The 27,184-nt window shown below is 38.9% G+C and overlaps 1 protein-coding gene across 1 annotated transcript in view; it reads left to right on the top strand.

Moving 5' to 3' along the window:
• ANK3 (ankyrin 3) overlaps window positions 1–22,377 on the top strand; it is a 329,784-nt gene extending 307,407 nt beyond the window's left edge. Inside the window, exons 47-51 of the mRNA XM_029931727.1 lie at window positions 578–664; window positions 6,948–7,031; window positions 7,145–7,204; window positions 8,714–8,794; window positions 20,959–22,377. Coding sequence (XP_029787587.1) covers window positions 578–664; window positions 6,948–7,031; window positions 7,145–7,204; window positions 8,714–8,785 — 303 coding nt within the window. The 3' untranslated portion in view covers window positions 8,786–8,794; window positions 20,959–22,377. The remainder of the gene's footprint in view (window positions 1–577; window positions 665–6,947; window positions 7,032–7,144; window positions 7,205–8,713; window positions 8,795–20,958) is intronic.
• Window positions 22,378–27,184: the final 4,807 nt, after the last annotated feature.

Genomic DNA, 27,184 nt, shown 5'->3' with positions numbered 1-27,184 from the left:
TTTTACATTATTCCTTCATTCATTTGCATAAACTCTCACTGAGTACCAGTTGTGTGTTAGGTGCCAATTACACTGCTAATGATCCCTGATATAAATGTATGTAGCAAGTTATACTAATATAAAGTTGTCAAATCTGACCAAAATTTCATAAAAACCAGACATGTAATGAAAGTTCAAATGAATGTATATTTTAAATGAATTTTAAATGAATATTAATTTTTCTTCAAGTTAATAATCAGCATGTAGTTTCTGATGCCAAAATTCTCTTATTATTTTTATTATTTAATTACACTGATCTTTACTATATATATGCACATAAAGATCAATGTAATTAAACATATGCATTAATATATGAACACATATACACATACATGTACAGAGGAATTTCATTTAGAATCCTGCTCAAAATTTTCTTCCACTTAAACTTTTTTAAAGATTCTCACAAATACATATTATGCTTTTCATTAGCAGGGAAAACCAGCAAGTGAAAGTAATTCTTTTTTGATTTCCCTTCTCAGAATTTCTTTTATTTTAAGTGTGATGGTAAAATTATTATACTAAAAAATGCATTTGTCAGGACTTGAAAGGCAGTGAGGGTGATTCAAGCTCAGGGGAAGAACGGAGCGTCACTACCCGCGTTGTTCGCCGGCGCTTGATTATAAAGGTATCCCGTCGCTGGGTCATGAAGGGCATCACTGTGTGATTAGAAAATCCTTCCTGTGGCCTTGAAAAGTTAGCATGCTTGATAACTAAGTGGCTCTGTGCATGTTTCTTTGCGTATTTGAAAGCTTGTAAGAACCACCAGCAACCAGGGGAAGGTTGTGTCGGATGGTAGTGAGTGTTCTGTCAAGGCCTGTGCTTGACTTGTGACAGCTGTGATTTTGTCTGGGAATTCGTATCCTGCTTTCCCTGCAAGTATTATATGTGAACAAGGATTTTATCTGGTTCATATCAAATGAAATGTTCAGTTGAAACTCCGAGGCTACAGTGAGGTGTGAGGTCAGGTCAAGAAGGAGTGTGAAATAATTAAAAGGCTCCTTCCTCAGCCTCAAATTCCTACTGCCTGAACAGATCTTAAGTAAAAACCAGTTCTTTATTACCAACCAGTGGCTGAGAATTTGGAGTTATAGCCTAGCATGGATGTATGTGACATAAACAACATTGGGCAAAACCTTCTGAAAAAGGCTTTTGACTTGACTAAATACAGAAAATTAGTCTGTATTTTTATGTATAGGAAGCAGTTTATACTGGAAGTGAAAAATATAATTTTCCCCCTGCTACAACACAGTTGAACACTATGAATAAACCTTCATTTCCTCCTCCCCAAAGGCCTTTTAAAGCACTGACTTTATGCATGGTAAGGTCCAGCAGCCTGTGCTTTTCTTCATTACTCTGTCTTTAGGAGAGATTTCTTGATGTTAGAATAATTGACTGCAGAAACTAGGAAGCCATTTTCAACACACAGGCCTTTGAAGGTGGTCCAAATTACTTGAGGCTCCTTGGTTGACAGCTCTGGAGACAAAGAAAGGAAGGGAAATATGTATTGAAAACCACTTATCAAATTTATCCTCCCTTTCCAAAGTGTCAGGAGACCCAGCAGAGAGCATAGAAATTGGCTTAGGTATCTAACACATTTTAATCCTGCTACTTGTACTTTTCATGAACTTTTCATGTAGATCAGATGAAAGAAGAGGAGAAAATCTGCCAAATCTGCTCTAGTATAGTTTTTCTAAGACTCTGGAAGCATTAGAGAAGAAAATAAGTCTTTGTCTAATCTTCAACTATGCGCAAATAATCTTGAGCTCAATAGATAGCTGTCAAAAAGAAAAAAAACACACGTATCACTTCTTTGAAAATTCTCTATAGGTAAACCAAATTACTTATGAGTGTCCAGTGTATCCGGCATATTTGGAAGCATTTGACCTGCTATCTATAAAATCCTTATAATCAGTCACCTCCCACACGTTCCCTGGGATTAGGGGGAAAGAAATAACACAGGTTTTCTGAAGGAGTTAAAGCCATACTCTTTGCTAAGGCAGGCTTTGCTCTTCCCAGAATCAATGTCCTCAAGGAATGATATTTTAAAGTGAAATGTCCTGAAAAGGCACACCAGATATATTGTCTTGTAACTTGCTTTTTATGTGAATATATTGCATACTCATTTCACATTCAAATCTACCTCACTCCTTATAAAAGCTGCTCATTATAGAAGTTGGCTCTCTTGCAAATAGTACAGAAGAAAATAAACATAGTACTGCAAAAAAAAAAAAACTGAAAGGGAGAAGATAAAGAAGTTTTACTCTGAAGAATACAAACAAAATAATCAAAACCCATCAAATCAATGAGGGTTATATCACTTGGTCTTATAGAATTCTAGACATGCATCAGTAAACTAGCTTTTAAGTAATTTTGTTAGAGTATGTTATTTATATATTTGAACTTGGCATAAAATTAATTATATGTAATATATAAACATTTTTATTAAGGCTTAACTTTCAAAGACGAAATTACACTATGCTAGCCTCTCATAACAGAGGAGTCTGTGTTGTCTTCAAATCCCCACTTCTTGAAGTTTAATTTTAGAGAGGTCGAGTAGAATGATGAGAGCATGGCTTTTATAACTGCGGAGTGCACTATATAAACAATAGAGTCACTCAAACAAACTTGGAGAAACCAAAACCTAAAATAATAGCTATAATTATAATTGAAAACTATAGGTATAAAATCTTCATAAACTACAAAAAATTTATAGAATCTTTCTGGTTACTCTTTTTCTGTTCAGAATGTTGGGACAGTTCCAAAGGATCACACTTCTATTGCTTTTCTCTTCGCTCCATATGTTGGTACCTTTCTGAGATAAAAGAGCCAGAAAGTGCCATTGTATATGGTAACCATGATGTGGGAGCCGCCACTATCGAAAACATGAAAGAAAACATTAAGATGGAAAGGGATCATTGATACTAAAATCCCTTCTGTTCCAAGATGACAAAACCACGGGACTGGAGAGTGGTCAGTTTAGCCCAAATCACATGGCAGCACAGTAGTGCTTCTGGAAGCCTCCAACCCCAAACCTAGTCTTGAGCCCTCCAGGGCAGCACCTTCTACCTGCTTTTTTCCCACAACACTGTGTTCTCCAAAATAAATAAAAAAGGACTAACTTCTCCCAAACCAAACTAGACGCTTGACCATTTAAACTTTTCCAGCGGCCTGGAAGAGGGCAGCCATGGGCTGTCTCTCCTTGAAATTATCTGAGGAGACTGGAATGCTGAGAATTTGGCCTGTTTCATGGAGGTTGTCCAGCCTTGGGCTCAACTAGCATATTTATGCTGTTTGCCATAGCGATCCCTCTAACACTTAGGTCTCAGAGTTGAAAACTATTGTGGGTTGTTCGTCCCTCCCGGGACTAGTTGTGGCTGCACAGTGTCCACACAAGCAGTAGGGGTGCTCAGGATTTCATTACAAGTCTGGCTGAATCTGTCTTCTTAGCCATTGAATTTGTATAACCGATGGGGTGAAAGTATAATTTTAGAGATTTGTCTCTGTAGTGTTATATGCAGGTTCATCCATTTTTTATGAAGTTCTTTTTTTTTTTTTAATGTACTATATTCAAATCTCTAAGGAATGAATCCAATGAACAAACTCTTCCAATTGTGTGGAGATTTTTAGATTTTATAAGCATATTCATTTATTTCTATATAATTTGATAATATCACAGTTGTTTCAAGTGCTTAGAAGCAGTTTAAGTAAATTAACCAGTTATATAACTGTGTTTATTTTATTCGCTTAGCAAAGACAGTGATTACAAAGGTAAAAACTTTAAATTACAGCCAAACTTGTGAAGTTTGGTAGGATTCAAATCACTAAATTTTTATTGTATAGTTCAACTCTATTTTTATTTCTACTTTTGAACTTTTTTACTAACTTCTGAATTAATAATTTACATTTATATGTTTTCCCCAAATCAGCCAATTCAAAAGTATATAATTTGGTCTAGTCATTCCATTTCCCAGAGGTAACCACTTTTCACAAACTTCAGACTATGTATATGTGTGTATATATAAAATGTACATGTATGTTATGTACATGTAAACATACATTCCTCGAAGTGGATTTCTCTGAATATAAAAATGGGTTATACTATCACATACTTCTTAGTAACTTGCAAAGTTATATATGTCACATATGTGGTATCCTTTCCACTTGGGGGAGAAAGCTAAAGTTTTAATGTTATGTACATCCAGAAAATTGGTACATTTCATACTGTTTTTCTTTCCTTTTATTCAAGGACAGAGGAATAGAAATTATAAAAGGCAGTGCTTCCAGCAGAGGTCCAAAGGAAAGGACAGCTAGTTTTCATTTAGGTGGCCACCGGGGACAACACTGTGACACCATATGTGCTGTGATTTTCCTCTGAAGTAGGAAAGGAAAAAGTCGAGGGGGAGGGGTGTTACTAAAAACAATGCCATCAACAAGGCCAGGGGGGACATTTTGCCTACTTAAAAGTACAAACTGTTTTCTAGAACTTTAGGAACTAATTAAGGGTTATTTTCTGTCATTAAAGATGGATGATTTTTTTAAAAAAACATGTTTCCTGACTCCTGTCTTCCCTCTTTATATAATCAATTCCTAACGAATCTCCCCCAACTTAGTGAGTTTCTATATCATCAATACAACTTACTTTGGCCTTATTAAAGCACTAATTGACTATATTTAATGGCCAATTATGATTAAGAGAGGTATCTTTATCTTTAGCTATATATAAACAGTATGGATTTTCAGTAGGAAACAATGAAAATGCCTACATGCCAGGCCAGATCTAAACAACTTTTATGGCTTGTTATTTATAAGTAGGGCTTTACTTTTTTCTAAGGCTATTAATGTAAATCAATTTACTTCTATTATTCACTATATTTGTAAACATACCTTCTTTCATATTTCTCTCAGAGACTTTCCAAACAGTTAACTGGCAACTTTTCCCACTAAAGGGTCCATTCATGATGTATCCAATAAGAGTCAACTTTACTGGATTTTTCTGGGATCCTCAAATTATCTACTACACAAAAAAACTAGACATTTTCCAGAGATAGCTCAAAAACATTTCATTTATTCATGTTTAAACTATAATGAAATCTCTCATCAACTTTTATTGGCTTTTCTGCTATCTTTATGCCTTTATCTTCAAAATAAAATGAAATTTATGTTTTTTTCCCTAAATATATGAAACCAACCACAGGGAATATAACACTTCCATAAAAATCTTGTTGCAGATTTTAGAGTATTTAAGCGTGAGACCTCCCTCTACATTTTTCCAATTCTCTTCCCTCTCTTAACTGTATTAATTGAAGCAAATCATAAGCAAGAGCCAAAGGAAGGCAAATATGAGCATCAAGAAACACCTGGTTTTTTTTTCATCCCACCTTCCTCCCTCCCTACCACAGTGACGAAAACGAGCCCATGTCTCACCCAGCCATGAGCCATAAGGCCATAATCTATAAGAATACAAAGTCACTTTGTGAAAAGAAAAGACTGAAAACAGAATTTTGGTAGCGAAAACAAGACAGTATTTTAGTCTTTACTCTGTCATTTTAAACCAGCAATTTCTTTCTACTGGCTGTGACATAAAGCAGTCACAGAACGTTCCAACTACTGGCTGATGATGACAAAATTATCAGAGCTACTACCTTTTCCAGGCCAATAACCCTGAAAGAGTTAGAATCCTGGCTGTCCCAGAAATGTAGCTGTCAACTTTGTGATCCGCAGTTTTCCCTAAAATAACCTCAGGTGAACAACAACTCTGGTACACTGTCCTATAGCATTGTCCCAGCCACCTTTCCGACAAGAAGTCTGACTGGCAGGTCACTAGGTCGGTAGAAGAGGTCTGCGTGTACTGCATGTAAGATGTTTGTCCCTGTTCTCCCAAACTAAGTGGCACTAACTGAAAGTTGAATACCAGTGAAGAAGATAATGTATTGTGAGTATAGCCCAGTTTTTGCTCTCTGAGTGTTTTTTTATTGTACAATTATAGAGCCAAATAGGGAGATATTAAGGAGACATCTAAATCTACCAAGCTGGAAAATCTGAGCCCATCTTGGAGAGTTAAGACTTTATTCCATTTTTTAAACTCACCAGAGGAAGATCTTTGACAGTTTCCCCTTCTAAGTCAGATAATAATCACTAACTGAAAGATAGCATCATCTTAAATTCCTTTAGTACTGACCATTTTTTTTCTTTTTTGTTTGTTTGCTTTTTGATCTGTGGCAATGAGGATTAGATGACCCACCATCACATAAGACCCCTTCATTGAAGATAGTATTCAGAAATTATGTACCCCATCACATAGTTATTCTCATTTATTTTAGGACTTCCAAAAGGATCAATTTTAAAGAAAAATAAAATCTTCTCTGTACTCTAAACTTCACTTAAAAATGCCAATCTTACCCTTAGTAAATGAATTTTTAAATGAAAAAAAAATCTAACATGGGCAATAAATGTAATGCCCCAACTAAGGCACTGTCTTAATTTAGATTAAGCAAAATGCAACCTAAAACTTATTTGAGAGATTTGGTAGGACTAATTCAGAAACACGGTGCTCAAAATGAGGCGATCTAATTAGAGCTCTAATCGTTGGCTAACCTTTTTTTTTTTTTTTTTTTCCAAAAAAATGAAACCTGGTTTGTATAGCATTGTGTAACTGTGTTTTATAATTCTTCCTTCTTGGAGTTGGCTGCTAGCCATCAGTCTTTTCCATACCTAAGGTTTAATGCTCTGAATGTTCTTGTATGCTAAATAACCATCAGAGAAGTCAGCCTTTTGCCCCTTGCCCTACAGTAGCAAGTAGAATTTATACTTTGTTTTCTAAAACTCCACAGAGCATGTGTGTGGCATGTGGAGTGGCGTGGAGATCTGTCCATCTAGTATGTTGCTAATCTCTGTGCCACATCCTTTAGGGAGAGGAAGCAAAAAGCATTCCTGGTGAATCTGTCACAGAAGAACAATTTACTGATGAAGAAGGCAACCTCATCACCAGAAAAGTAATCATCATTGGGGTTTTACGCTTCTCTTGGGATTTAAATTTTCAGTTTGCTGTAGTGTCACCACTTGAAACAGAAAACAGAAAAATCTCTTTCACTATTGCTTCCTACAGATCACTCGCAAAGTAATAAGACGAATTGCTATCCCATCAGAGAGAAAACATGATGACATGGTAATGGAGATGGGCTGCCAGAGAAAAAGTGGAGAATAAATGCTTTGTGAACTTTCTTGAACATGCTGCTAACATACTGGCATCTGCAGTGTGGCAGCTTGAAGCATTTGCTGCTTTAGACATCCTGTGCATTTGATCAGGGTCAAAGAAAAAGACTTTTCTTCTTAATGTTCTTCAACATTTTATATTTTTTACTGTCTTCAGAATTCTCAGAGATAAGTTCATTTATGGAGAGTAGAATGTGCTGGTTTGAGCATGTGAGAGAAATAAAATTAAAACCCTCTCTCAGCACCAGACCCCTGGGCAGGACCCCCCAACTCCCCCAACCCTCCCCCTCCCTGCAGCGCTTTGCCTACAGCTGAGTGTCAGTCTGGAAGGACAGTAGAGAGCACGTGATGGAGGGCACTCCCTTCCAGCACATGTACAGGGTTTCAATGTTAGAATGGCAAAAAGCTCACATCAAGATCCTTACACCAAGTCTGTACATTTTCCCTTTCCAGTATGTTCTACAGGGAAATCTGAATTCCCTCATCTTAACCTGAGGAGGACTCTCCTCTTTGGGTGTATAACAGCCCATTTCCAATGTGCCAGTTAAAGAAATAATCTTAACCACTGTGCAGTGTAACTCAGAAGATGAACCTCCATCTTCCAGACAAAACACCTCTGGCTGTTTCTCATTCCTTTCCTTTTCTTATTTTGAAAATAGAAACACCAATAGCCTGTGTTTACCTAAGAAAAAGTGCACTGAAAATTTCTCAAGACTAACTGAGAAGATTGGAAAAACTACTGTGTTTCTGATGTAAAGTGGGTAAAAGTGAAGTATTTGTACAATTTTGCTCTCAGGGAAAAATGTCCCTGGTGCTCAGTGAAGAGAGGTCTTGTTTTATGGAAAATGGATGCCTGCTTGATCTGTAGTCAGGAGGAGAGGGTTGGTAATTCCACAAATTAAAATAAAAAGTCCCTCAGATCAACAACATTCCCATGGTGTTTAGTTCATGATCAATGCTTTCCTGAGAAATTTTTGTCTCAGCATAACAGATTGCTTAAAATTCTGCTGGCTTAAGAAGAATTACATTATAATTTACTAATATTTTTTATAATTGGGGTTTGGGTGCCTTGAGAGCATTCGTGATGATTTCTTCTAGCTTACAAGGAAATGAACAGGCTAGCTCATTTTTTAAATTTATCACTAACCTTTTAAAATTTTTATTTATTATTTATTATTATCACTAACCTTTTATTTATCACTAACCTACCGAGTTACTTCGAATATATAGTATAGTTATGTTACTGTATTCATTCTGATGGTGCTGTCTAGCTTGCCTCGATGATGCCAGGCTTGTGTGGTTATGCCAAACAGATTGGGTGCGTTTTGAGACGTGAAGTGACGAAAGTGCTTTAAACTGTGTTTCACTTACCTAATCCAGCCTCAAGGGACCAGAATGGGAACTACTCTTTGACTAAAACTCTTTTACTAAGAAATCTTAATGCATGCATTCCTTTCTGCAGCAGGGAGAAGGTTATAAGGTGAAGACAGCGAAGAAGGAAATCCGGCAAGTGGAAAAGAAGAGCCATTCATAACAGTAAACGGTTAGTCAAGGCGATAGGTGTGCTCATATCAACAGTCGGCCTAACTTCCTGTGAAACCTCTCCTTTCGCTGGATGAATGATTCAGATCTCCCCACCCCCCCACCCTCCTCTCTTTTCCACTGAATTCCAGCTTTGAATATTCAGCATGAAGTTATTGGAGTCATTTCTATATTTACACATGCATCCGTCCACACACACTCCATTCACAGTTTATAAACTTTCTCCTCACAAACTAGTCAGGAATTTTAAATGTAAATGGTGTTTGCAGAAGCAAATAATAAACAGTGATTTTTGAGTTCCTTCTAAGAGCAAGAGGCTCCACGTGAAATGCGGTAGCATTAGGCGGCCTGACAGGAAAACTGGCGACCACCCGTTCTCACTGGCGTGCCCTGAGACTGGTGCAGAGCCAGCCTTTCGCCGGTTCAGCAGAACAACCTCTGAGAAACTAATTCAGTTGACACAGAGTGGCTGCCAATTTTAAATGAAATGGCCAAGATCCCTATATATCACTTGGTATACCTTCTAGAAACCAGAGCAAATTAAATGGAAGGTAAATGGACTAACTGGGTTTTTTTTTAATTTTAAAAAAAATTATTTAATGTTTATTTACTTTTGAAGGAGAGAGAGAGAGACAGAGCATGAGCAGGGGAGACACAACATCCGATCTGTCCGCACAGAGCCCGATGCAGGGCTCGTACTCACAGACTGGGAGATCATGACCTGATCTGAAACTGGACACTTAACCTACTGAGCCCCCCGGGTGCCCCTGGACAACTATTTGTTTAAGTGAAATGTTTGGTGAATTTTGCTTAAATTTGTCTGAACTTCTCTTCATAGATGAGGATATTTTTAGGAAACATTGTTTTGTAAGTTTTACGTTGTCCTATTATTTTTAGCTATACTTATGAAAGGTCATTTCCTAAGCATGAAGAAAACAGGTGGAGCTCTGAAAAGAAATTTTAAAAGGTCTCCTGAGTCTGCGAGGTGAAATAGCCTGATTTCTCAAGGGTGTGCTCCAGCAGTTCTCTTAGCCCTACTGGCCAAAATGACAAAGAGCATATAGATTCTAGCTTTTACGTGCACAGATCTTCTGTTCCCCAGTGACCAGCATCCTGGTACTGCAGTGTTGATGTGAGGAACTGAGAAATCGAGTTTCATGCCCTGAATTTTGTTATGTGACTTAACTAAGGCACAAATAAACTCCTTTTTCTAAGTTTTTATTTTAATTCCAGTATAGTTAACTTATTGCGTAAGATTAGTTTCAGGAGAACAATATAGGGATTCAGCACTTCCACACAGTGCCCAGTGCTCGTCACAAGTGCCCTCTCTATCTTCCCTGCCCGCTTTCCCCTATCACCCTACCAACTTCCCCTCTGGCAATCATCAGCTTGTTCTCTATAATTAAGAGTCTGTTTCTTGGTTTGCCTCTCCCTTTTCTTTCCATTTGCTCATTTGTTTTGTTTCTTAAATTTCACAGATGAGTGAAATCATATTGTATTTGTCTTTCTCTGACTTATTTTACTTAGCATAATACTTTCTAGCTCCATCCATGTTGTAGCAAATGGCAAGATTTTGTTCTTTCTTATGGCTAAATAATATTCCATTGTATGTGTATAATATATATATATACACATATATATACATATACATATATATATGTATATGTATATATATAATTTCACCTGAGATCTAGGGCTAGGATTAGGGCAAGGGTGAGGGTGTGTGCCTATTATTGCAGGTAAATTCCTAATTTATCCCTCTCAAAAAACTTTACCATATGTTTATTCATTCCAAGATTTATTTCACTTCATTTCCTTGAGGCTTTCTACATAGGCACAGAGAAACTCTTGGTAGACAACATAAGCATGGTACTTGCCGTTACTGAGCTTGTGTTTTGGGGATTTAATGTTAACCAATCATAACTAATCACTTCAGTATAACAGCATTGAGAAAACTACCAGGAACTGCAGAACATTCTGGAATTAATATTTACATACTCATCCAAGTGTTCTACTCTGCTCTTCATTTCATCTTGGACAGATGCCTTATCATCCCTATGTAACGGATGAGGGAATAGGGCTCAAATTGCCAAGATCACATAAATTTGGCAGAAACCAGAGCCCAACACCATTAACAGCCTCAACCATGTTGACTGGAGACCTGAGGTCTGAGGTGACAGGGAGGGCTTCCTTGAGAAAGTGATGTTTAAGCCAGTTTTAAAGACTGAACAGGACGTAACTGGGTGAAGGAAGCAAGCTTGATGGTGTCTGGAGTGCACATGCTTCGAGGCAGGTGCGTCAGCCATGCCTCTAGAAAAATGGCTACAGAATGCAGAGGAACAGGGAGGGAGGTGCTGGGGGAACAGGTCAGTGCAGCTGGCAGTTTGGCCCTTGGGTCTGCAGAGGTAGGAAAGGTGGGAGGTTCAGGCCTCGTGAGCCTCTCTGTAGGGATTCTGGTCTGTATGCTAAAAGCAGAAGGAAAGCAGTGAAGAAAGAGTCTCGGGCAGGGTGGGGTATGGTCCAATGTGTATGTTCTGCATCACTCGCTCTAGCTACAAGGCACAGAATGTACTGGAGCGGGCAATAACAGATAAGCAGAAAACCGAGCAAGAAACTATTGTAGATGCTGGCTTGGTCCAGGAGGATTGTAAGAGGCAGGCTGAATCAGGAGGCATCAATGTGACTTGCTTTCCACACAGGGTAGGAGATAAGGAAATGATGGATGACATCAGTGCTGCAATATGTAGAATGAACCCACTTGTTATGTATTTTTTATAGCTGATGCTGGTACAAGACATATCTATATACATAGAGATGAATAAAGCACTAAGTGTGAGTTTGCAGTCTTGACTTAGTCCATTTAAGCAGTTATAAGTGGTAAGTGAAATGAATCTAGAAGAGGGTTCAGTCAGCTTTATTATGCACCTCAACATTTGCCAGCTTGTTCAGTCAGATCCAGACTCTGGATGGGAAAGAACCAAAGCCATTTTTCTAGAGCAACATCCACCTAGTATCTGTGAATAAATGACACCAAAAAACTATGACTGTGCTAGGTCCTTTAGACATGACATGGTCACTAAATGTACAAGTGGCCTTAAAATTACACATAACCCACCCCATAAAGAAATTGTCAGGGCCTTGGCTCACATGCTACACTGCTCAAAGGAGAGAGAAACTCAGGTAGAAGTCATATGAACGTGAAAATAATTCCAGCATAAAGTAAACTTAATGTGTCAGATGAAAAGAACAGTGATTTGACTGTAAGCCTCATGTTACTCTCCAGAGTGGCATTTACCTTCCGTAAGTGAACTTGGGAAATGAGTCCAAGAATACCATCTGGAATTCCAGGACACTGAATGTGTGCTCTGGAGAAATCAATTTGCAAATCTATTGAGAGTTTTTATAGCCCTGCTGGCTGCCTTTTTTTTTTTTTAATAACAAAACAACTAGGCAAGTGGAATGCTGCCAAATTCACTGAGTCTCGGATGGTGACATCAAAATTTTTATTTCCCATTTTAGAACCAGTTAAATTTTGAGCTATCTGAACCCTGCACCTGCTTTTCTTTCATATCCAGTCACAGTCATCCTGTTTTTAATGTAAGGGAAAAGCCAATGGCTTTCAATAGCTATAAAGATGTATACCTAGTGTGTAGTGATTTATAGTTTACCAAGTGCTTTTACATTTTTGTCTTATTTAATCCTTCAAACAAGCTTCTAGATAGGTTAGGCAGTTTTATTTGCTACCTTTTGCAGATGAGTATTCCAAGGCTTAGAGAAGTTGATGACATTTCTACTGTCACACAGCTTGTGACTGGTAGAACTAGGACATAAACTCAAGTTATTGATACTTCACCTAGTGTTCTTTCTATTATACTTAGCTGTATTTCTATAATTATGAATAATAATAGTCATATTCTAGCAAATAATTACTATATGCCAGGTAGTAGGTAAGATCATTACATATATTACTGAATATGTAACACTCTGAAGACCAAAGTTGAGAAAAGTTAAATGGACCTCAAGGTCCTATATAGCTGATGAGCAAAAGAATAAAATTTGAACTTTTCCAGAACCTAAGTTTTTAACTCATATTCATAGTCAAATAGTATTTGATGATGATTAGAGAACTAAAAGCAAATCTTGCATCAAATAGATGTACATAGGCAACCAGTAGTAAATATCCTCATAGTTTGCACAGTGAAAATACTCATAGAGGTTTGTTCTTTTTTAAAATAAAGCAGAACTCCATTTTGAAGGTAGCCATAATCTCTGAGTGTTTACTTCGTTAGTACCATTAGAGGGCTGATGAGTGAGGTTGTAGCAGGAAGGGTCCCCAGATGTAGCCATAAAAGATTATGGAGCAGCTGTATTCCAAACCTCTTTTGGGGGTTTAGAATCTCACAGCCATGTGGAAGCTGAGAGTGACAGTGCTTGCGAACGGCAGCACTTTTTCTCAACCAGAAAGTTCCATTTTTTTCATTCCTTCAAAAAACATTTGACCTTTTACCTGGCTGAAAGTGAAGAGGCTACAATGGTGTTCAATGGTGAAGAAAACTTCCATAGTCCCTGCCCTTCCTAATCTCTCAGCCTGCACGAGACAGATACTTAAGGGCTAAAAATACAAGATCCAATATCCAGTCAAAGAATAATGTGAAAACATATTTAGACTTTTGGGACCTGGGAAAGTCACTCTAAAATCATGACATTTAGGGGCACCTGGCTGGCTTTGTCCATGGAGCATGTGACTCTTGATCACAGGGTTGTAAGCCAAGCCCTACATTGGGTGTAGAGATTAGTTAAAAATAAAATATTAAAAAAAAGAAATTATAACATTTAAACTAAGACCTCATAGGTGGCACCAACCATGAAAAGAATGGGGAAGAGGAGATGCAGACTCCAAGCAAAGGGTATGACATGAGCAAGGGCGTAGACAGGGAAAAGGCATAGCTGAGGAAATGAAAGAAGAGCAGTGTGCACCAGAGCCTTGTGGACTGGTGGTGGATGAGGCAGGCACATGATGACTTAAGTAAGGGATGCATCATCACAGGTCAGAGAACAGGCTTTAGATTTCATTCTAAAAGAACTTGAACCCTTGAAGGATTTTAACCAAGAGCCTGACCCAATATTTTTAAGCACATAGTTTATGTAGAGAATGGGTTGGAGGGGAAACAAGAAGAAACTGAAGGTAATTGGTTAGGTAACTGAGCAATTCAGTTAAGCCACAGAGGTGGCAGGGCTAGGATGTAGGCAGTAGTTTCAGGAAAATCAACAGATGGATTACCTTGAGGGGCTGGGGGAGGATGGAGAAGAGTTGAGTCAAGAATGACCCCCAGGTTTCTGGCTGACACAAATGGACAGTAGAGAAAGGAACAGAAGTAGAATGGGTTTTTAAAACAGGACATCAAGCATTCGGGCTTGGATTCGGGTTTGGGCCACTTGTGAGACATCCAAGTAGTGTGTTAGATACACAAGTCTGGAGCTCTGCAGAAAGGTTGAGCCTGCACCTCTAAAACGTTAGAGGTAAACATTGAATATCAGAGAAGGGGAACAGCAGAGAATAGATGTGATCACCTAGGCAGAGGGTTAGAGTGAGCAAGGAAGCAGCTCAGGATTGAGCCCCAAGGAACAAGATTTTGAAGAGGAATAGTTAAAAGGTTGCCTCTTCTTTCCTGAGCACCCATAGCTATTCTATATCCTTTCATCTAAGATCACCTACATGTTCAGCCTCAGCCCTGCAGTATACTTGTGTGGCTTTACTTCAAGACGTCTCAATCCATGCAGTTTCATAGCAGTAGATGAGAGAAACTACCCTGCTGGAGTCCAGCTCCAGCGGGTCCAGGGTTCCCCTGAAGGTGTTGGCACAAAAGGGGAAGGGAATGAGAGAGCCACAAGTTTCTTTCTGATCAGCAGGCAGGCATCTCTGCTCTGACCGGAGAGTCAGCTTTATTTATTGAAAAAATGTAGGGGGTACAAAACAGGAGTGGCAATTGCCTTAGACAATGATTCCTGATGACATATTCATTGGTATGTAAAAATTTCCCAGAACATAGACTGGTAGAAGACTCATGCATAATCTTTATCAATAGTGATTGAGGTAGGTGACTTAGATGCTTATCACATGGGGAAGGAAGGTATCTTTAACATTCAAATACAAGTCAATGTTTTTAGCATAATAAAAGCAAAGGTTAGTCCTTTGTGAGCAGGGTTTAATAGCCTGTTTTCTTGGTGGGAAGTAAAACAGGTTTCTCAGGAAATGTAATATTTGCTCTTATAAACACAAAAGAAGAAATTTCTATAATTTCCTTTACAAGGTACAGTTCAGAAATGGCTTCCAGCACTCTCCTATAATGTAGATCAGCTAACAAGCTTTTGTAAGCAGGTGACTATGCACATTTGGAGCTCCTTTGCTTCTTTGCTACTTCGTGCAAGGTTTGTGACTCACACCATGTAGGTAGTAGGGAGAGTACAATGTTGTGAGACACTATCTTATGTCTGACATCATCTGAGAGGACTCCTGCCCACAGTAACTTTACATTCTATCCAAAAGGCACACATGATCATAAGTCACACAAATCAAAATATATCAATGTAATAAACAATATAACAAAATGCTCAGGTCATCTACTGGAAGAATAATTCCCTCCAACAAAGAAGATCTTTTTTTATGTTTTTTATTTATTTTTGAGAGACAGAGAGAGACAGTGTGAGCAGGGGAGGGTCAGAGAGAGAGGAAGACACAGAACCTGAAGACAGGCTCCAGGCTCTGAGCTAGCTGTCAGCACAGAGCCTGACGCGGGGCTCAAACCCACGAACCGTGAGATCATGACCTGAGCTGAAGTCGGACGCTTAACCAACTGAGCCACCCAGCTGCCCCCAGAGAAGATCTTTTAAAGTTTCTTGGAAGTGCATATTTGAACTAGTTTTTGAAGAAAGAGTAGTATTTGAGACACAGAAGTGTGGAGGATCATCCATGCTTTGCTCAGGAGTTTGGCTTTTATCCTAGATACGGCGGGATACTGGAAGCTTTGTGACAGGTGAATAATATAAGTAGATATGATTTAGGTAACCCTGGGAGTAGTAGAGGAAGAAGAGAGTTTGAACACAAGGGCCTCAGATATGTGACATGAAGGAGGGCCTGAACTGGAGCAGAGAGAATGAAAAGTGGAGAACAGATTTGAGGAACCAGATTAGTTCCATTTCAGGAGGGAAAAGTAAGAGTTAAAGACATCAAGGTTGTAAGTATGTAGGTAATTATTAGCAAAATCAAAGAACCTAAGACCACAGAACCAAAATTAGGGATTCATGTAGCCTGAGCTTTGTAGATGGTGAGCGTGCAGGGCCATTGACAAGCCCGAGCTACTATGATCATAGTGTGGTCATTTCTGGTGTTGGGTGAGAAGTGAAGTGGCCTGAGTCAATGGACCTGCCAGAGAGTTTAGTACTATGTGAACTTAGCTGGGTTCTATGCCTTCATTTCCCCACCTCTACTGGGGTAAGAACAGCATAGCTCATAAAGTTGTTGTGGAAATTAGCGGAGTTAATATAACTAAATTACTTCAGATAGCAGGAGGCAAGCCCACAGTAAGCACTGAGTAAGTTCAGCTACTAGTAGCATCAAGGCAGCCAGGATCAGTGGCCTGTAGACTAAGATGTCATGGGTGCCAAGAGGGAACAGTGGGGGAAGTTGGAATGGCAGCATCACTGAAATTCTCTGAGAAACAAGGGAATGAAATAATTGAAAGTATTCTGAAACATAAACCAACATCACATGCAGAGAAATTTCATGGGAAATTACTAAAAGAGGCATTCTTATTCCTCTTTACAAAGGAATTGAACAGAGATAGATAACAAAATCCCAATGGCTCTAGTTAATGACAAGTCTGGATTTTAACCCAGATTTCCTGATTCTGCTTCCCAGAAATCCAAGGTGTCTGAATTGCTTCACTTCCGACTATTTTCCCTGAATTTATTTAGAGTAGATCTGTTTTTATATAGTGTTGCTTTTTATTTTTTTACCCTTCAAACAAAATTCCTAATTAAGTAAAAGCCTTGGATTCAAGGTCAAAAGGAAGGATCCTAGAGTCAGGTGGCTTGACTTCCATTTTTGGCTCTACTATGTACCAAGTGCTCTCACCCTTGGGTTTGTTTTCTAGCCCTGTGGCTCTGTTTCCCTATCTGTAAAATGCAAGTGACAATCCTACTTTATTGCAGTTAAATGAGTTAAGCCACTTCAAAGCAGTGCCTGGCACATAACATTTAATAGTAATAGCTATACAAGTATTTTTACTACCAATATATAAATCAATATCTTTCTGGTGTTGTTTTTAAAACTGCTCCTATGACCTCAAATATTTTCAAAGTCACAAGTCACTAGAAGAAAAAAACTCAAAAAACCACTTATTGGTTGGTATTTGTTTAACAAATCTACATGAACTGGGAATTATTTTTAAATTTCACTGTAGTTTATCATGATTACATGAAGTAACTAAAATTAATGCTTAGGAAAAAATTGTTTTTAGTCTCAGGACTTCTATAACTCAAAAGGAAAAAAAGAGAAGGGAAAGGAAGAGAGATGGGTAGGGAGAGAAGGGAATAGTGTGACATCTGCGTTCTCAGTAGGCTATACGAAAAGCAGACCATAAAAGGCTTTCTTTCCTAAAGCTCTAACAGAGCCCATCTTTAAAGATGCATCACAGTTAACCTGCCAAGGTGGATCTCATTAGGGAGAGCAGAGTCTATACTTTCATTGAGATGACATTTGAAACAAACTTGAATAATTGAGAGGAGTTAGATATGGTGAAGATTGGGGAAGAGAAGGTAGATACAAAATCATGAGCAAAGAAAGAGACGTTGGTGGGGCACATGGGTGGCTCAGTTGGTTAAATGTCCAACTCAACTCAGCTCAAGTCTTGATTTCAGCTCAAGTTTTGCTTTCAGGGTTGTGAGTTCGGGCCCTCCACGCCCAGCATGGAGTCTACTTTAAAAAAAGAAAAGGCTGGGGCTCCTGGGTGGCTCAGTCGGTTAAGCCTCCAGCTTCAGCTCAGGACAGATCTCACGTCCGTGGGTTCGAGCCCCGCGTCTGACAGCTAGCTCAGAGCCTGGAGCCTGCTTCTGGTTCTGTCTCCTTCTCTCTCTGCCCCTCCCCCTCTCATGCTCTGTCTCTCTCTGTCTCAAAAATAAATAAAACATTAAAAAAAATTTTTTTTTAAAGAAAAGGAAGTTGGAAGCCAATGTGTTGATGACTAGCATATAGTCTAGCTCACCCTTACTGTGGTCCATGGAGTATCAGCATCACCTGAGAGTCTTGTTAGAAATGCAGCATCTCTGGGTTTACCCTGACCCACTGAATCAGAATCCACATTTGAAGATCCTTTAGGTGGTACATAAGGACATTAGACTTTGAGAAGCAGTGTTCTAGAATATATTGCTGGCTCTTAAACATGGTTGAACATTCAAATAATCTAGAGAGTTTTTTAAAAAATTTTTTGATGTTTGAGGTATTTTTTATTTTTAGGGACTCCACCCCAAGAAATTCTAGAGAAATTGGCATGAGATGTGGTCTGGACACTGGGGTTTTTTAAATCTCCCAAGATAATTCTAATGTGCACCGAAGTTTGAGAACCACTGGAGATTATGAAAGAAAGCTTCTCACTGAAGGGTAGTGGACAGTAAGCCCAACTGGGCTGAACTGCAGAAAGCTTCATATACCAAACTAAAGACAAGTGATTTTTTTTTGTTTTCTTTTAAGGTGGGTACTAGGGGCTAAAAACCACTGGTATGTGGCCCTATAAAGGAAATGGGATTTCTAACTCAAGCATACCCCTGACTTGAAAATGTGGAAGGTACAACATTCATCTGTGAGACATAAACTGCCATGAAAATACACTAATAGCTGTTTTTCTATATATTAAAAATATTTCTTAAAATTAAAAAATATGTGTTATGAAATGATTAAAAAGAATGTTTCAAAGACAGATTCCTAAATGCAAAGGCTTGTATCTCAGATGTACTACCTAAATCCAAAAAGGGAAATAGACTCAAATTCTATTTCTGAAATGTCATCTTGATGCCTCCTGCCCTCACACCTCACCATCAGATGGCGCTCTCATCACAATTTGTAAGATGTCAATATTTTTTGATAGACACACCTCTCACCGGGGCACTCATGCTCTCTGTAGAACACTGTACTTGGCATAAAGCCTTTTATCCAATGAGTGACCTTCTGCGCCCTGTGTTGTTAGGGCGAACACACTCTGTATGACCAAGAACAAGAGAGATTTGCAAGGGGAACTCACTCCCAATCTTTTTTTTTTAACTATCACCCACATCAACCTGAATGTAAATGGACATAATAGCATTTTAAAAATTATAGACACACATTCAATATTTCTATAAAAGATAACATTTGCTTGCATCGAGGTGATAGGAGAAACACCTTACTTCTTACAGCAAGATTGACCTGGGAAACTGGATTACCTTTTGGAAGAAAGGATGCAAAACAGAAAAAGTTCACCTGCGCTGTAGTGATGATTGCATATTGATATAAATTTATTGAAAAGTATCAAACTGTATATTTATAATAGATAAATTGTATGACATGTAAATTATATGTCAATTAAGCTGTACAGGGGGGGGGTGAGGCGTCCAACTAGAGAAGACACAAGGAAAACACGGGGGTAACGTCATCATAGGGTCATCTAAGAACCCTGGTGCCCAGAAGATTAGGTGTAAGTGGTAACAGAGGTGAGGAAATACTGATCCTACTTGGATTTGCCCACTTTCTGGGGCATGGCCTGCCCAGTGAGTCACTTTCCTTCAATACAACCTTTGCAGAGTCATGGGAAGGGGGTCAGATACTGAAATCACCCCAGAAGGAATTGACACTTCAATGTTTTTGGCTCTGAGCGTCAGTGACCTGGGGTATGCCTGCGAGTAGCACTTTCAACACAAAAAAAGGAAGCAAGAACTAGTAGAACAGACAGAGGAAGTGCTGTACTAACATGTTTACATAAGCTGAGGTATCCTGGGTGATCCCTCTTAAAGAGACAGAAACTTGTCTGGAATAAGTAAACACCAGGGTCACTGAGGACACTCTTGGGCCCCAACAGAAGCCCAGTTCTACAGGTGCTTCTAAGCCTCCACAAAGGGTCTGCTACTTACCAGTGAGTGAACACAGTTATTCCTACACTTGTTTCTGCCTTCCTCGGGGTTTCTACAGGGGCTGGGATTCATTCCCGGACCAGCATTCAGGTCTGTCTCTTCACACTGAGAGAGGACGATGAACTATATGTAGGAAAACTTTGTTTTATGAAGAAAGAGTTCATAGCAAAAAGGACTGATTTATTTTGACTGTATTAAGACTGGTTATAAAACACACAGACTTTATGCAATTATTATCCAGTAAGACAAGATGTTCTCAGCCTCCATAAATAAGCTCAACTATAATGAATCGATTTTGTCTTAACTGATACAGGGCAGGAGGAGGGAAGGTATTCTTTGCAGTGATGGAAGACAGTCTTTCATTTTAATTTGTGCATGGAAAAGCAATTTCAGAGTAATGATGCCTTTCTCTCTTTCTGAAAGATCAGTTGCACTTTGTGGAATGAGCCCTTATAAAACATACAGACATTCCTGAAGTTCTCTATTCTGACTCAATATCCCTGGCTCTTTATGCCCATGAGAACCCCAGAACCTCCTGATATTTTGTCATTGATGGAAATCCCTCACAGTTAGGCCCAAAGGTCTATACATGGCTTTCCCAAGTACCTGAGTGACCTGATCGTTTGAAAGAGCCCAAGAAGAGGGTCTTTTCCAACACAATCTCGAAAACCACAAACACAGTGAGCAATGTCCTGTAGAGATCACAGGGTTACCTAGAAAAAGTCATTGCCTTCAAAGGGCTTTCCGGTATACCTCAGGGCTTTGTCCTAGCAGATCGTGTTGGTAAAAAGAATTGTGTTAAACCACCCCATTAGAAAGTAGAGGCCTCATTGTCTAAGGCTTTTCTGTTGAATGAGAAGGAAGGCTTAGGCAAGTTCTAAGAAAAAAAAGAATGAGAGAGAGAAAGGAAGGAACGAAGGAAGGAAGGAAGGAAGGAAGGAAGGAAGGAAGGAAGGAAGGAAGGAAACAAGCTAACCTCACTCCCTCTTGTCTGTCTTTCCACAGGATCATGTGATTTTACTGCCAGTATTGAGAAATTCATGGAAGAGAGGTCAGCAGGAAGTAAAATATCATGGAGAAGAGTGTGTGTGTTTGCTGCTTCCACACATTAATGGCATGATTTTTTTTATGCAAAAAGAAATAAAAAAGAAATCTACCCACATTTTAATTTAGCATGAGCCAATTTACAGAGCATGGAAATTCCCTTTCATTCCCAGGACTGGCGCGTGTGCAATTAGCAATGCAGTGTATATACAAGAAGCCATGCTGTTAACAGTTTATCTTAAGTAATTTGGTGTCATTTACAAAAGGAAGAAATTCTTGCCACCAGAAGGGACAGAAGATGGGATGATGAAATCACAGAGAAACACTAAAACTACTAACTCCACAACAGCTCGCCTTATTTTTCTTGGACCCAAACTGTCAGGGTATAAACACTATTTGTTTCTTTTTTAAAACATCTATAGTTTTGCTGTAAATAATAACACTGTATAAATTCTAACAGAAAAATAGAATAAATGTTGATAAGGCACTGCCTCTTAGAACACAAACAGAATATTGCAAATGCATTTAACATACTAGGGGTCTCAAGTGACTTCACCCTAGAAGAGGAGGGAGGGGTTCTGGGTGGGGGGATCTTCACTGATTCTTGTATATTAGCAATTATAATGTTTGTATATGCAAAACTGCTAGCTTGATTTTAAAAAACAAAAACAAAACTTTAAAATCTGCTGCAAATTTAAATAATTCCCTAAATGAGGAATTCTGTAGTTCTGTGAAAAAATTTTTTCTTCAGAATACTAATATTTTGATGCATGTGTATCACCTTATTTTGATTAAATCTTTTCCAATTTTGCAAACACTACAGTATACTGCAACACAGAAGATTTTATCTGTAAACACAAAGCCCTTCATCTAATATTTGTTGCTATTGCCAATTTTTCAATGAAATGACCTAAAAATGAAAAAAAAATAACCTATACAGTAGTTGCTTTAGGGGGAGGGGGGTGCTGTTAGTGCTTAAAGGGGGTAATGCTTGCCGCTTTAGAGGTGGATGGTGCTCATTAAGAGGCCCCAGTCGGGGGTATTTAAAATGGACTGAACAGAAATTCTTAGCTCATAGAATGGCAGCACGCTGTACAATTATTACTGTATCGTGTACTGGCTCTAAGATGTAGACACCTTTGAATAAGCCAATCATTTGTAACCATTCTAGCAGTGTCATATTAGGTTAATAAGGCTGCTGTGTTTTAAAGGGCATTTTTATTTGGGTTTTGGTGAAATCCTTTAATTTGTTGATTATATTCATATAAAATCAGCATTCATTGACACATAGTTCTAATGACATATGTATGAAAAACCATACACTGGATGACCTAGTCGATTATTTAAGCATAAAATAAATTGTGTTAAACTCTTCACCCACCTGTGCTCTACAGTGTCCTTGTGTTCTCTGGCAAAAGGTAACTGTCTACTTCCTGGTCATCCGGCCACCACAGCAGCCCTGCCCCCTAGTCCTAGCTAAGCCTCCGTGGTCACTGGAGTCTCTTTTGGTTCTGCCCTGCAGACTCCCAGCTTATATAAATTCTATGCATTTTGTGGAGGAGCCAAGAATTAAAGATTAATTGACAAGTGATCTTTGCCCTCATCCTGTTGGTGCTGCCTCCAGAAAAGTGGGGAACTGGAGCTTACTGCAACCACAGAAGTTGTCAAGGGACAGCTCCAGGAACCCTCCAGACTGCAAGGGCTTTTAGTCCCTCATGCACTTGATTGTTTGCAGTTGGCATTCGTTGTCCATGCTTAGAAGTTGGGAGATTTCACATAAGACCCAAATTTCTAACTTCCTCTAAAAAGCAAGATTTGGCAACAACAGTCCTCATTTCCAGAAGGCAACAACTTGTGAGGCCATGTTGTCCCTCCCCTCCAACCAGGAGTGAGATCCAGACAGCACAGAGCTGTGCTCTTACGTTTGTTTTTCCTGACTTGACTGGTAGGCACTGAAATTTGCAATCAGACAATACATGACTAAATTCAACAGGGGCAGAGACCACGGCTGTTCTAATTTTCATTCTAGCCCAGAGCCAGGTATATAGCAGGGGTGGTACTAGTAATTATCACTAAAATTGGAGTGCTCATTATATACCCAACTGTATAATAAGTTCATTACATTAATTCAGTCCTCATAACCACTTCATGAGGTAGGTACTGCCTTTGGTAGTAATTGTCCCCTTACAAATATTAAAAGGGTGCTTAGAGCCATTTGACATGGTCACATATTTCCTGTCCATTAGAGATGATTGCTGATAGGGCATCTGACTGACTCGGTGGAGCATGTGACTCAATCCTCAGAGTCATGATTTTGAGCCCCATGTTAGGGGTAGAGTTTACTTGAAAGAAAGAAAGGAAGGAAGGAAGGAAGGAAGGAAGGAAGGAAGGAAGGAAAGAAAGGAAAGAAAGAAAGAAAGAAAGAAAGAAAGAAAGAAAGAAAGAAAGAAAGAAAGAAAGAAAGAAAGAAAGAAAGAAAGAAAGAGAAAGAAAGAAAGAGAGAGAGAGAGAGAGAAAGAAAAAGAAAGAGAAAGAAAGAGAAAGAGAGAAAGAAAGAAAGAAGAAAGAAAGAAAGAAAGAAAGAAAGAAAGAAAGAAAGAAAGAAAGAAAGAAAGAAAGAGAAAGAAAGGGAAGGAAGGAAGAAAATAAAGAGAAAAAGGAAGGAAGGAAGGAAGGAAGGAAGAAGAGAAAAGAAAAAAAGAAAGATTATTGTTGACTTGGATGCGTTGTTCCCAATGAAGATTCAATATCAATGCAGAACACATGTACGGAGAATTTACATGAATAATGGGGCTAGGCTGCATTTGTATATCGCAAGAGAACAGAAAGTGCCTCTCTACCTACACCAAAATCATAATAAGCAAACTGAGACCCCTGAAAGATTAAAAAAAAAGGAGGGTCCCGAAAAGCCTCCCTTGTAAAACTGGGATCAGAATTCAGATATTCTAACTTCCCATCTAAGAGTTACAGATTTCTGACTCATAGTCCTTGATAGAAATGTGTTTCCTGAATTGGAAACTCAACCATGTATACTTACCTGGGTATTAAATGATGGCATATTATGTTTATATAGCTAAAAATTTTGACTTTAGGTATATGTGATGGGCTAAACCACAGTTCAAGAGAAAGTTCATAAATTTACTCAGAAATGAAGAAATAGGAAATGGGAAAACAAAGCTTTTATTTGCATTTAAAAGTGTGTTTGCACATATTTATATCTGTATGCATAAATTGAATAAGGGCATACATTGTATATTCCTAATAGTCTTTGGCCTGCTAGCTTATAAAAATGTGTTTAATCTTTTCCTTGATTGACAATGCTGTGAAAAAAAAAACTGTCATTGATAGATTTCTGATCATTGCTGTTTTTCATTTTATTTTCTTAGCAAACTCCTGAGTTTGTTAAATTAAAGTGTATTATCACTAGCATATTGCCAAATTATGGCAATAGAACATGCAGGGTTACCTCATCATTTTTTTTTAATTTTTAATTTTTTATTTTTGAGAGACAGAGAGAGAGAGACAGCGTTAGCAGGGGAGGGTCAGAGAGAGAGGGAGTTGCAGAATCTGAAGCAGGCTCCAGGCTCTGAGCTAGCAGAGAGCCCAACACAGGGCTTGAACCCACGAACTGTGAGATCACGACCTGAGCGGAAGCCAGACCCTTAACCAACTGAGCCACCCAGGCGCCCCTACCTCATCATCTCTAAGAGGGATCTACTTCACTGAACACAGAAGCAGTCAGCCTTCTTTCCTCTATTAATAAATTCTGCCTTGGCATCCTGATGTTCTACCATGTTCGTTTCAGTACTGTCCTAGGATTCCATCAAGACTAAGGCTTCTCTCCAGGGCAAATAAAAAAAATTGTTCATTTCCTTTATTATTATGAGCATCAGGTCACATTTGGCTGTGTGGCAAGGGTATGTGGTAAGCCCAGAAATATAAATCACAGGAATAATAACTCATCCCTTGAGTCTCTGAAGAAACCAGGATCCCAAAGCTAACTTCCTATCTGGATAAGTCTTAGTATTTTTGGTTTGTTACAGAGACCCTGACATATTAAAAGATGTGTATTTCCCTAGTCATATGGCATTGCTTCTCTTTCATGAATTCATGACCAAATAGTCCAGAAGTACATCTCTCTAACACTGAGATATGAGCCTAATTTCACAAGAGTTCTTTAAAAAATGGAGATAAGATGCAATGGTGTCATTTATTTGTTATTACTTGGCTAACAATGTACCAACACAAAATAAATAACAGAATGGACTCTGGACCATCCTTAGTAATTGGTCCAATAGCCTTCACTTCTTAGACAGAATTAAATACAGACACTTCAAATTAGGGAAAAATGAAATCTTCCACTATAGCTGCTACACTCAATGACATGGCTGTGAATAGTATGTACAACTAAGTGAGCCTGGAGTGAAGAAATTTTATTCGTTATCCTTCAGTGCTTTCTGAGTAAAGGAATAAACACAAGGGTTTCATTTTCAACAGCACATACACAGACCCCTCATTGGTTCCAAAGCAGTACCAAACCAAAGTAGAGAGGAACATGCTCAGAGAACGCTAAAGCCCGTGGGAGTCACCAGGCCACAGGAGGCTCCCTGGAAGCAAAATCTACCAGGACTTTTGGTTCAAGATAACCTTGGAACTTCTTGCTGATATCCCAGAAAAATAAGTGCTCTTCCTGCCTAGTTTCCCTTGACATCTCCAATTGCCACTTCTCTTCTGACACCTCGTTCAAATGGTGGCAGAACTCTGAGAGCTGGGAAAAAATAGTGTTACTGGCTTTTCAAAAGAGTCCCAGCAGGTCCTCATGTTATGCTGTACACTCACTGAGGGCAGGGACTGTGGTTTGTCCTCTGCCGTATCCACAGCACATAGAATACTGCTTGACACCTCATAGGTAGGTGCTCATATTTGTTGAGTGCCTGAGTGAATCATCGATCAAACATTAGAGGTCGCAGGACAGCAAATGGAAAATGTTACCCTGTGCACCATCTTGTGCACCATTTTCTTTACACATTCAACCAAGTTGGAAATCAAAGGAAACCACAGCCTTTGATTCTAACGATTTCATTCGCCAAGGACTAACTTCCTCTTTCCAGTTGCACAATGCCCTTGTTAGCCACAAAGTCTTAAATGATTAGATTTGCATATACCAATGCCTCAAGAGCAAATAGGACATCAGTCACACTACTGAACTGGGCATCCTTATTGTGGCCATGACTATATCACCAACAGGCTGCTGTGAAGTCAGCCAAGAGTGTGGAGAACCCATCATGGACCCTCGTGTCTGAAAATCAACTTGGTCTCCCCTCTTTCAGACATGGTAGAATTTTTTTTAAGTCTAACTACCTCAAGATTCCACCTCGCTGTTGTTCAGTGTTTGCTGGGTTGATAAAGGACAAGAAGGTCCAGAAATTATAACCTAGAGCCATATCCAGAGAGATTTTGTTTGGATTACATGAAGTCTGAAAAAAGATGGCCAGCATTTTGTTTTGAATCAGATTTTAATGAAAAAATGGACTGTGAGTTCTCTTTAAAAGCTGAAGAAGTGACAAAGCTATTTTTGAACTCTCTTATGACAACAATCACCTGGAGCAAAGCTGCACATGCCACCTCTGGATGAGCATGTTTTTTACAGACATTAACCAAGGCCCTTTCTGGTCCTACTGCCTCTCAACCCAATCTACTTCATTCTTGTCTATTCAGTCTCTGTTTGGTCTGACTGGAAGGAGAAGGAAAATTGATGAAATCCTGCTTCAATTCTTCCTTCTATTTGTCAAACCAAACATCAACCTCATTTTTATCCTCTCAACTTCAATAGGAAGAGGAATAAGGGAGTGAGGAACTGAGAAGGAAGATGGGTCACGTGGTTCTCCAAACCTCCCCCGACTCCGTCTCATTCAGCAAGCAGATATTCAGTGCCAGCCACTTTGCAGGTACTCTTCCAGATGCCAGACACGGTGAGGAGCATGCACACAGCCTCTGTGTGAAATCTAAGTCTAGATCCCCTCAGGACAAAAACACCCTATAATGACTTGTAGAAACAAAACTACTGCAGTGGACTATAGATAGTATATGCTAGAGAATGAGGGAAGACCATGCAGAGGGAGAGAAACAACCCTGTGATGACTGAGTATAGCCATGGCAATTTCATATCACGCCTGCTAATCATAAT

The sequence above is a fragment of the Suricata suricatta genome, chromosome 2, assembly GCF_006229205.1.
Source record: "Suricata suricatta isolate VVHF042 chromosome 2, meerkat_22Aug2017_6uvM2_HiC, whole genome shotgun sequence".
In the NCBI taxonomy this organism is placed as follows: Eukaryota; Metazoa; Chordata; class Mammalia; order Carnivora; family Herpestidae; genus Suricata; species Suricata suricatta.
This window is presented reverse-complemented; position numbering and strand designations above follow the sequence as displayed.